The sequence below is a fragment of the Rhamphochromis longiceps genome, linkage group LG1 (assembly GCF_057381845.1).
Source record: "Rhamphochromis longiceps isolate RC_006_pf linkage group LG1, R_longiceps_female_GT1.1, whole genome shotgun sequence".
Lineage (NCBI taxonomy): Eukaryota > Metazoa > Chordata > Actinopteri > Cichliformes > Cichlidae > Rhamphochromis > Rhamphochromis longiceps.
Window position 1 is genome coordinate 22,332,872 of NC_140557.1, and position 12,236 is coordinate 22,345,107.

General features: G+C 39.2%; 1 protein-coding gene across 10 annotated transcripts in view; it reads right to left on the reverse strand.

The window, feature by feature from the left end:
* The window catches only part of plekha7b (pleckstrin homology domain containing A7b), a 74,851-nt gene that overhangs the window by 34,572 nt on the left and 28,043 nt on the right, over window positions 1-12,236 (reverse strand). For all 10 annotated transcript variants that reach the window (XR_014910692.1, XM_085402614.1, XM_085402572.1 and 7 more), the window contains exon 4: window positions 3,157-3,240. Coding sequence is in view for 9 of the 10 variants with exons in the window: in XM_085402614.1 (XP_085258740.1) it covers window positions 3,157-3,240 (84 nt within the window). In the remaining variant the exon portion in view is untranslated. The remainder of the gene's footprint in view (window positions 1-3,156; window positions 3,241-12,236) is intronic.

Sequence of the window (12,236 nt, forward strand, 5' to 3'; positions counted from 1 at the left end):
CAGTAGTTCACTCCAAGCTTGGACTGCTGCCAGCAGTTTTACAGGATGTTTCTGTCTTATCAAGGGGACTCTGCTGTTTTATGTGAAGTTTTCATACTGTTTACCACCACTGTCATTGGAGCAGTTCCCCAGGAGATTTGTAGTGGCATGTGGATGAGAGGAGCAATATTTCACATAGTGTGGTGTCGAAGTAGGAATGTCTTCCTGCTTCTTCTGCTATGATGGAAATGGAGGTAGACTAGATGTTTTTTTTTAATCTTTTTAGACAGTGAGTGTACATGCGACTCAATGACTCGATCCTGGTAGAATAATCTAGACAAACTCTGACACTTCAGGCCAGTAAAGCAGAGTCTGATCAACCTTTCTGTGGAACCGGGCTTCATGAAGCTCCTTTTCCTGATCTGCCTGTCCTCAATATCTCCAGGGAATAAGTGAGTCAATTATTAATGGAAGAAACCCACTTCCTATTAAAGTATTATTACAAGCAGAATGAACCCCTAATGTCAACATACTAATGAACAAAAAAAACCAGCAACAACATTTAAGCATGCTGTGAAATGGAGAAATAAAATTTAGCTATCAGCAAGCAACGACCAAGGATAAAAAAGCATGTGGTAGAAGTAGATCCAGAGGAAAAGCAGAAAAGGCCTGAAAGAGCACTCACTCCTGTTTTACAAGTGGATGAGTTTACAGGCGGCTTGTGTTGCACACTGTTATAAAGTCTAAGACATGCAGCTTTTACCAGATATGAAGTGTCCAATGATGTTTCACTAAAATATTAAATTGTATCATCTTGCAGTCTTTTATTACTTCTAAATTGATGCACTGCTCATATGTTGCCTATTTGGAAACATAGTATAAAAGACAGAGTCTGTATAATTCTAAGGAAACTTGAAAGTAAATATTTGGTACACTGCCTAAACTGGCTCAGGCAAACTTTGCTCTTCTTTGGATGTTGAGTGCCTCATTCAACATGATCCACACTTCTTCAATAACGTTAAGGTCCACACTCTGGGGAGGCCAGTCTGTGACTGATAGTGTTCCATTGTGTGTTTGCCTATCTGCATACACACCGGCAGTGTGTTTAAAATCATTGTCATGCTGAGAAACAAATCTTTTGCCAATCAGATGCTTTCCAGACAGCACTGCATGTTGAGTCAAAATCTGATAATTCCCAACACCAAATGCAACCCCAAACTATGACAGAGCCTCCGCTCATGCCTCTTTTCAGACCTCATCCATACATACTGATAACGATTTGAAGGACTGGTGGAGTCATCTTTTCATCAGACCTGTTGCTACTGATTTTCAGAACAGTTCTTGTGTAATTTGGCATACATCAGCCTTTTCTCCCTATTTCCCTTCCTTAAGAATGGCTTCTTGACAGCTACCCTTCCACTGAGACCATTACCGATGGTGCTTCAGTGAACAGTAGATGGATCAGCGGAAGAGCCATATATATCTGATCTTTGCTCAGTTTTTTTGTTCTGTTCCTTAAGGACTTCTAATGGCTTCGGGAACTGCCCATCTGCTGTAGATAGTTTTGTAGGGCTGTCACTTTTTCCTTCTGTCCTCTATTCGTCCAGTTTTCTCAGATTTTTGTAAGGACACACTCCACACTGTGCAGAAATATGACAAGTTTTTGGCTAATTTATCTTTAAGCACCTTGTTGGTGCAAAAAAACAACGTTATGCCTTCAAACTGTTGGACATTTTTCATAAATTCAACAAACACACAGAAAAAAAAGTGCAACAGCCTGAGAAAGACACCGTTTAAAGTTGTCATAACACTGATTCATCCTTTGAGTTAGTCATTCACAGGTCAGTGTTAAGTGACTAACCAACAAAACAAAAAACATTCCTCTGAAAAATGACAGGTAGAATGACAGTCTGGCTCCTTGCAAGTAAAATATAATTGAAATTACTTTTGTACGAGACTATCTTTACTATTATTTTCTACCTTTTACTGATTTTAGCTGTGGTGCTGCATCCATTTTGCTTTGAGTGCAATGTTTCCCTCAGCTCAGTTCAACACTTCACACAGACAGTGACTGGCATATGTATGAATTGTGTCAGTGTCTTTTATAGTAATAAAAATAATTACCGTACACTTAGTGTATATGCTATGACTGACTTTTCTTAACTTGTGTTTTCCCTTGCGTGGCATCTTTGTAATGTTGTTGTAGAGCAGACATAAAACAGGTGTTATTCTTACTTTTATGAGCTTAAAGAGATCAGAAGTGGCATTTTGTTACTGTTGAAAATATGCAAGTGGGGCATCCATAGCGTTAAAGCCCCTTTGATGGTATACAAATCCGTGTCTCAGCAGGACTGAACAAGGGATGATGGAGAGTTTTAAGAAGTGAATGACAGTGGAGGATGCATATGAATCACTTTAATCAGTTTTATATTGCTTTAACAGATGCTTGTGCCCCGCCATGGTGCTGTTATAGTGGAATATTTGGTATGCACGATCATCTTACACCAGACAGCTTAAATACAACCAGACACCTGCTGCCTTGAATTGTGTAGCTTTAATGCCTTGCTTGATTTACACAATGACATAAAAGGAAATAAATCCGACTATCGTGCCATGACAATATAGTAATGTTGCCGCCTAGTAAATCCCTCCTTTCAATCAACAGTTCTCAACAATTCAGTGAGCACACAGTCAGGAGCTTGCTTTTATGGTGTCAACGGCATTGAGAGAAACAGCCCAGGTGGGCCGGAATAACTCGCTGTTATAATACAGCCAGCGTTAGCATAACAGATTGATGAGTCAGATTCATGGCTCCTGACGTGATATGAATATGATCAAAGCGAGATGTGAGTGTTGTGTCATTGCCATAGATTCCATTATGGTGTTATAAATACCATGGTAATGGTGATGAATGCATTCAGTTTATTCAAATACAACAGTGCCCATCCTTTTGTGTTCTGACAAGGACTGCTGGTTATGTTGCTAATAAACAACAAACTGGAAATCAACCAATTTTAATCTTCTTGTTAGTGGAGAATAGACACTCGCACTCCCCTGCTGTGGCATGTTTCAAGGAGAGTAACACTAAAGACTCCCATCTCAGGTTCGTAAACTAACTTATATATTTAAGCGAGCGTCATATACATCATTCACTTAAAAAAAGGTAGGCCAGCTCACCTGTCTTGTAGTGTGTAATCTATGTTTTCAGGGGAAATCTGTCCAGTCACAGGATGCCGAAATGATGTAGCCTTCAGGTTGTGGCTGCAGGACAGAGGGAGAGACAACACCAAGAGAAATAAGAAAAGGAGTATCAAGTCATTAATCATATTCCTTCTGGATCAACTCCCTGCACACCTGTGTTTCTATACTCCTAGCTGTCTGTTGGATGAGGGTAAAAATATCACATAAAGTTCATAAGCTTACAGTGATGATTCAGTCAACAGCAAAAAAAAGAATCTTCAGTAGCCCTGCAGCCAGCCAAGGCTCATATAGCTTTACACAGAGTGTAGGGCTCAGCATTCTCCGTAAGCCAGCCCACCAAGCTTTATTGATTTCAATTAGATGGGCCATTCATTGCTTTAACTAGAGCATAAACACATGTTACTGTCACATGAAAGAATAGCAAACAGCAGCTACTGGTGACGAGAGGGCTGAAAAGCATGACACGACAAGTTTCTATTTGTTGTCTGTTGTATAATTACACGTGACTAAACAATGATGGTAATAATCACTTTTTACACCAAAATAAAAATATTTTTCAAATCCTCCTTGAATACAAACTCAACAAACTGTGTCAAACTAAGCCTAAACAAATATAATGCCACGCTGCAGGCCCTGAAACCTGTTTCCAGCAGGTTTACTCAATGGATGATTTCATTCTTACAAGCTTTAAAGTCTGATTGCCCATCCTTATAAACTAATAATTGGGGTATTTTTAGTTTCACTCATTCACTGGATTTATCTAAAGTACCTCACTTGTTGCCTATCCAGGACAGGTTGCCACTGCTCATTATCATTATCGCTCTTTTCCGTTGAACTTTTTCCTTATTTTTTTTAACAATTTTATGTTGGAATATTACAAAAAAAATGTCGGTGAGCAATTTGCATTGCATTTGATATATTGCTATCATAGATGCAATTTCAGGTTTGAAGTCTCGACTCTGGCAACTTAAAGAAATGGTTTCATTCAAGCAAAAGACAAAAAGGCTGGGAGCAATGATGGGTTAAACAAACAAATAATCCTTTTAAGTTGATACTCTTTACTAGTGATTTATTAAATTCTTCTCTCACTGTCTCTCTTTTGTTTCCTTTAATCGTCACTGTCATCGTTAACAGCACTGAAGCTGAAAAATACTGTGCGCTCACAGGGTAAATACTGCTATGCAGAAGCTAAACACTTTCATAAGCACTCACACAGGCACGGATAAACACATTGCTGAGATAAAAAAATGTTTACACTATGTTCACTTAAAGTGTGCCAGTAGTAAATAAATGATTATAGTGCAGTGGGAGGTGGGGAGGGGGGTGAATGCTCTGAAGGAAAGCTGCTAAGTTTCAGCACCATACAGACGCAGAATGATAGAAACAGAAAGTGGTTCTTCACTGCATCACCATGCAGCAAAGGGAGGAGGAAACAAACAGAGCAGGCTGGAAAGATTTATGAGTCGACATTTCAGCAAAGTTCACAGGAAAAAAAATCCAATTCTGCAGATGTAAAAACATGACTTCAAGTATAAACGGTATATAAAATGCATGTTTACGATCACGTGTATCCTGCATTGAATTCAGCATTTAAATATCCATAGATAAACAAAAACTTGCACACCCATGCATTCGCACACGCAGAGATTTGACCACTCATAATTTGCTGAGCTGAACTGGGCACATACAGGCAGCAGCACTGCACCAGGCTCCCCTGTTAATTAGGAATCTGCATTCTTTGAGGCTTTTGTTTTAGCCGCATTACTTCTGAACTATTTGTCATGGAATTTGAAGCATCCCCAGCTAATGTACCAACAATGCAGCACACTGGGCCCATTTGTTTGGAGAAAATTAGCTTCCTTGAAAGCTTGTGACGATGCTTTTTTTTTTTTAAAGGACGGGGGAATAAACGTCCTGTACGTGAGCTACCGAACAGCCATCTAAATTATGTAGTGGGGAAGCACCGAAGGTTTCATTTAGTTGCACGATTTGTTTAAAAGAGTTTTGTAAGTCAACACAAAGAGCAAAACAAAACTTTAAAAAGATGACAGTGTTTTCAGTCATCCTGCAGTTGTTTCTGTCTCCTATGAAGTCAAATGTTGCAATACAGCAGTGAGGGACGCATCATCTGATAACTATGCAGTATATATTATCCTGACAGGAGTTCAAGGCTTGCATATTTCAGCATTCAAAACCATCGGGTCAAGAGTTTTACCAGATAAAGCAAAGAATGATTGATGTTTCTCCTTGCAGTGAACTTCAAGAAGGCATGTCTCATTGTGTCAGTTTAAGCTGAGCCACAAAAAAGGGGGCTGTAAGTAAAAATACTGGTTTAGTTTGCCCAAATGCAAACACCCTTACACCATCAAATGGAGCTTTTTATATGAACTGAAATGAGTTTGATATACAGTTGCCAAACTCTGAACACCAAATGACAGCCTGGTTTTTTTTCATGAGAACCAAAAACCTTCCCTGAGAAATTTGTGCAGAAACAGCAGCACTGCAACTCAGTTCCTATGAGCATGCTCTGTCTCTCTTTGCTGCAACAACTGGATTCAGCCCTGGCACGCTATGCAATATTTTGCAGCAAAACAAGACGCTCAGCCTAATCCCTGTCCAATACATGGGTTAGGTCCAGACAGAAGGGTACCAAGGGCAAGGCGCTGTGGACGGAGCACCTAATACTCTCTCACACCAACAGAAACACCTTGAGGTTTCTAACTACTCTGGTTTTTCTGTAAGAAATTAATCACACTACGAGAATACAATGAAAACTCCTTGTACAATCTTTATAGAACTTTTTCAGGAACAACAAACTCCAGTGGGAAAAAGCAAACTGTTCCCACTATGAGAACATATCTCTCTACCACTATATACTGCTATGTAATACACATAATGGCAACAGTCTGACCTGTTTTGAGATCATGCATCATCATGACGCCGCTGGACTCGCCGTGGTGGCAGGTTATCCTCTCGGCACTGTGTCAGGTGGAAGATGCAGAGGGTCTTTCATAGAGGCTGACATCCACAAAGAGCAGAGTAAAGTGGAGCCAGCAGGATATAGGCTGAAGGGGGAGCTCTCCATCTCCACTTTGTCCTGCTTAAGCGTGCTATCTGAGTTTCAGCCCACACTTACTGAGTGGATGGTAGAGAGCTATCTCCCTCCCATCAGGGGAATGCCTCAGTTACTTATCAGATCTTCCTCCCTTTCCATTTTCTCTTCGCTCCTCTCTCTGTTTCTCTTTCCCTATTTCCTGGAATTGAGCTTTCTGCTTCCATAAATCTCTTTCAGGGAAATATATGCAGCAGCCCTATACCTATGGCTGCTATTAAACTGAGAATAATTTATCTTTGACATCAATTCAGTCTTTTTGTTTTGTTTTGGACATGGCAGAGTTTTTGCCAGTTTCATGATGTTGCCGCCTAATCATTTCTTAAATGCATTATTCATTTATTTTAGTAAATCATTGTCAGGTTCATACATTACTGATATGCCCTAAGTAACAACACTGCAAGTAGAGACACCAAAATAACTTGACAGCAATTTTCTCACAGATCACAAGCTTTGATTGGCCAGGTTATTCCTGTTCTTTCATACTAATGGTTTCTTCCATTTCCAAGTTCAAGAACTGGAAAGGAAAATGTAAATAAAAACAGAAACCAGCAATATACAAGTCTCATCAACCCATATTTAATTCAAAACACAAGCTAAAAGAAACCCAAATGTTTAAACTGCACCATGTCTTCTAAAGCCTGTATATACCTTTTAGCATTGATGGTGGCTTTCCAGATGTGCATGCTGCCAATCTCAGAGGCACCAGTGAACCCCTTTACCATCAGAGATGCAGGCTTTTAAACTGAGCGCTGATACCAAACCTGATGGTTCCTTCTCTTTAGTGCAGAGGAAACAGTGTTAGTTGAAAAATGTTCCTTCAGCTTTTACAGCCTTCTTTACATGTGTGGTTGCTTATAATAAAATTTCTCAGTTCGAACATATGAGATGTTTCCTGTTCTATTGTGAATAAAATCTAGGTTTATGAGATTTACACATGATTGCATTATTGTTTTATTTACACTTTTTCAGAACCGTTGTTTACACATTTAAAGTTCATATAATAAACTGTACGCCGTGAAGTCAGCTAAACATGCTCACAGCCACCACGGCAACAACATCAGTTTTGGAAAACATCTGTTGTGCAGTCAGTGAACTGCTTTAAGCTGGGACTGTTAAAATAACTATGATGACAAAAAACACAAGAAAAACTAGAGTGTTTAAACTGGGGTTAAACCTCAGAGTGTCTCCTTTTGATGCTGGTTTAACAGCAGTATTGATCTATGCTAAGAGGGAATTAAAAAGTAATCCAGTAACCCAAGTGGTACCAACATACTGTAGGCCTATGGAATATATTAAATCCAACAGACAACCAAGGATTGTTGAAGTTAGTAAAAATGTCATGTTTCGGCTGTGTGCAGGCAGGAGAAGGACCCAAACGCAAAACTCACCACGCAGGAATTAAACTCAAAAAGCTGCTTTATTGCAGAATGGCACAAAAAATATAACAAAACTAAACTGGGACATGGATAAACTGACACACAGGGAAACACAGCCATGAGGGAGACTACAACACTGACAAAGAGAAACACAGGGCTTAAATATACTGAGGGATAACGAGGGAATGAGACACAGAAGGAGAGCACAGCTGGGAGTAATCAGGCTGGACGAGACAAGGGAAGCAAAACTAGAAACACTGACATGAGACACGGACCTTCAAAGTAAAACAGGAAACACACTGACTGAACTCTAGACATGTAAACTTAACAGCAACTGGAGAGACAGAACATAGGAACCTGAAACATGGTACAGAAAGCCATAGTAGACGCAACATGGAACACAGGGAAGCCATATTACAAAACCTAAGAAATAAACCTATGATAACCATAACTGAAACCTAAAGAAACAACAAACACAGTACAACAAAGGACTCAAAACATAAACCATAATATAAAAAAAACACAAGAACTCAAAAAGCTGGGTCAGAAAGACCCAGAACCGTGACAAAGAAAAGACTTCAGTTTGCTTTTCAGTGAAGCAATGAGAAAGTGTATACATGATGGAACTAACTCATTAATTATAAATGAATTGTAAGACAGACTGGTTTGATACATTTTGAAAAGTCATATTTTTTCCCAGATCCATTTGGAATCAACAGAACAACAAATCCAAGAGTTATCTGGCAAATTTGAGTGGCAGATGTATATTATTCTATAAATATTCAAATACCAAGTGGCATTAAAAAAAATGTGCCAAACTATAAGTTAGAATTGGGTGACTTGTGAAAATGTTTGGTTTGGGGTGGGGTTTTTTGCCCAGTTGACAGATAGACTTCCTAATCCCATACTTTTAGATACTTTTACATACTATACTGTATCTATACAATATACTGAAAATGTGATGGTATTTATTTATTTATTTGTTTTTAGTATGGTGGGTACCACGGCTTCAGTTCCTGCAGAACCGATGGGGGCAACAGCCACAGGAAAAAGTACACAATGAAGACTAGTGCAGCTGCCACAACTTGTTGATAAAAAATAAAAAGTACTTTGGGTATGAAGGTTTGATGGTGATGCACAGATATAGTGATGACCAACACTGAAGGTGTGAGCACTCAGAGCAGTATTCCCTGAACAATAGGTGATGCTGCTTAGACAAAATTGATGAGATATTATTTTTGATGTGTGGTGCCGCTTGCAAGGGCGAGAACAGAAAGTATTAAGGGCCTGTTATACTTGTAGTAACTTTTGTAGTCTACTTGGCAACCATCCTAACATCTCATTCTGTGTCCAGTCAACAAAATATGTATAATGTAATATTTTTTATATTTTACAGTAACTGCTGGCAATTACAAAACAACTTTGTAATAAAAGTTTATGTTTCCGTTGCAATACCAAATAGCACCACAAGGGAGTGCCTCCATGATTTTGTTGGTAAGCTACATTAGATAGATGCCCACAGAAACTCACCAGTGATTCTCATCCTTATAGCGAAGGTGGAGTGCAGTGGAGAACTACGTGGGCCTTGTATAGTTGACTTTGAGTACCGTAGGACAAACATAGTATCAGCCTAATTTTTCTGTCTTACACAACTCTGAAACACTGGAAGTCTTGTGGTTGTTAAGACGTCCACTGAGTCAAGAAGATGCACTGACAGCAACAGCAGCTGCACAGAAATCTGTCTCTTGAACCAGTGTGCTTACATAAATCATCTGCTGCATTTGACCTCTGAGAGAAATAAAAACTACAAATCAATGTTGTGAAATGAATCACAAGATAACAGCAATCATTTAATTGAGCTGGGCTGCTGATTTAATTTCCAGACCAGTGCAATTAGCGGTAATGAATGTACAGTATCATGTTAGTGTGCAGATGATAGGCTTCAAAAGAATGAGATAAAAGCAAATCAAAGATGTGCTGGAGATATGCACACATGACAAGCCAAATGAGGTGCCACAAGCTGTTAACGAAGTCTGTAATAATACTCATGTCTATGCGTGTAATACCCCACCCATGCAACGAGAGCGTGTTACAGAGTGCGACGGGACATTACATCATAAGGGAGATATCGTGGACCTCCAGAAAACACCCCATAGCATAGGAGGCAAAAATAATTAAGCCTTAATAATAGTGGTTTGTGCACAGGGAGCCATTAAGGAGATAAGCATTCAGCAGCAGGATTTCTGAATGTTGACTGAGCGTTATCAGTTTCATAGAAGAGGACTGCAGCAGCCTCGCTCAGCATCATTTCCCTGACATTTGTGGAAGAATTATCTGGGCAGTCTCTCCCAAAAAGCTATCGGGAGATTCAACTGCAGTTCAGTATGGAAATGAGGGATACGAGCTTCACACTGAATAACTGGATTTTCCCCATCACTGCACTCATTCATCATCAACTACATTGTTTTCAACAGCAGCAACACCAAGCTGAACTGGTAGCATGACACAATGATTGCAGCTGAAGGACAGCTGTGTCTCTAAGATGGAATAAATGAAATAGGAAAATCTTGGTCCAAGCTTTACTTAATGGAGCACAGTCATCCAGAAAAGAAAAAAAAAACACTATTCAAGTAGCACTGGACAAAGACAGGCTCAAACGGGCCCAATGTGGCTCAAAAACAGGTGCACAGACTTGCCAGTGTCTGAACATCAGTCAAACAAAAGGGTTGGCAGTAAATGAAGGAAGTGTTGTCTTATTAACATTCAAAGCATGTGCAGTTCTGACGCAGCACATTTCATTGGAGTCACAATTGTCCTTTGGTCATGCTGTTGCAAAACAAGTCTGGCAACAGCTAATTGTTTTACAGTGAATGTAAGAGAGACTTGAGTTGGACCAATAATAACAAATGCATGGAAACCTGATTTTAAAAATTGACAAAAGTAGATGTGGCTGTTGAGATTCTGATCTCTTATATTTACTATTAAAAAAAACATTAACTCCTGTTATTTATTTGTTGAAGATTGTTATAAATTCCAAATATGCCAGCAACTGGCAGGGCAGATAAGGCTTTGGGCACTGCCTCCTCTTTTCCACTGGCATTAGTTTTAGCTGGCTGATAAATATTTATAAAGGGTGATAAGTAGTAATTCATCAAAGACACTGTGTTAGTATAATGCCCCAAAACATGACAATAAAATGGCTTTTAAAAGCTTATTCCAGGGATCAATAATAGAGATATGCTGTGACAAAGAAAAAGTTGGGAAGTCTTCTGAAGTGAGCATTACTCAGAAAAAAAAATCAATGGCAGGTCCCTGCAGCTTTTTGGGTCAATATTTAATACCACAGATTTATCCACACATTATTGGACGAATATTGATGGCCAAGACCAATGACAAATCACATTTATTTGACGTCTTCAATCTTTGCTAATAAGAATTGTCACATTTCTTCGAGTAATAGAAAGTAATGTTAAATGGCGTTCTTGTAACCTTAACGGGATGAAGTCTACTTCACAACATCCTTGTAAAGTGTGAAGTGCATACATAAAGGAGAACATATCGTGCTCATTTCCAGCTCCATATTCTTATTGTTGGGCTCTACTTGACTAACCCTGAGTTCATCCACTATCTGAAACAGGCTGTTTTAGCTTCGTTTCCTCTTCCCTTTAGGCCAGTGGTTCACAAAGTGTGCGTTAGGCAGCACAATTGAGGCATCCAGCCACTATACAAGGAAAACCTGGGGGAAATATGACATAGAAATAAGCTAAAAAAAGATCAGTTTGTAAGAAAAATAAACAAACACGAGTTTTCTGATGCTATCATACAGAACTTTATTTCTTATTTTATTTATATTTTATTTATTTCTTCTTTCTGAAGTAGCATATACCAGAAAATGATGGCACTGTTATAGCTCATGAGGTTGAGCCAGATGGCTATTTCAAGGGCCCAGGTTCCAAGCCTGGGTTTTTCATGTATTTCCATCTATTTCTATCACCTTGCATATTTTAAACGATAAAAAGTCAAGGTCTCAAATATCCCAAAGCTTTTTAATGTCTATCAACATGTTTGGTTTTTTTTTTAATCACAGAACAGAATATTTTGCTTCAATGATGCACAGAAAGCATCCGGCAGAGATGCACGCTACTCAGCTAAGCAGACTGATTTCAGGTTCCAAGCAAATGATTCCAAATCAGGAATTAGGGCTCCTTGATGAGCTAGCCAGTCCTGATCAAGGAGATCCTGGACACGGTGTCTCTTAAATGCAAATGCTGTTTCATGCTCCATGAACTGGAGCATGCTAACTAATGTCAACTAACACAGCAGGATGAATGTTGCCCCTTTTAGACATGTACTCCTTTCTATTAATCTGAGGGCATATGAACCTTTCTGATTGAATCTAGTAACATTTACATTTTTTTAAATGGCATGAGTCTGCCACTTTCCACCTCGCTTGCTCACACGGTCTCATACTTTCCAACTAATCTCGTGCCAAATTTGAGGAAGTATCAAACTTGCCCTATGATGGGGCAAGAGTTAATGAAATGATGAATGTTCCCTCTTCTCTT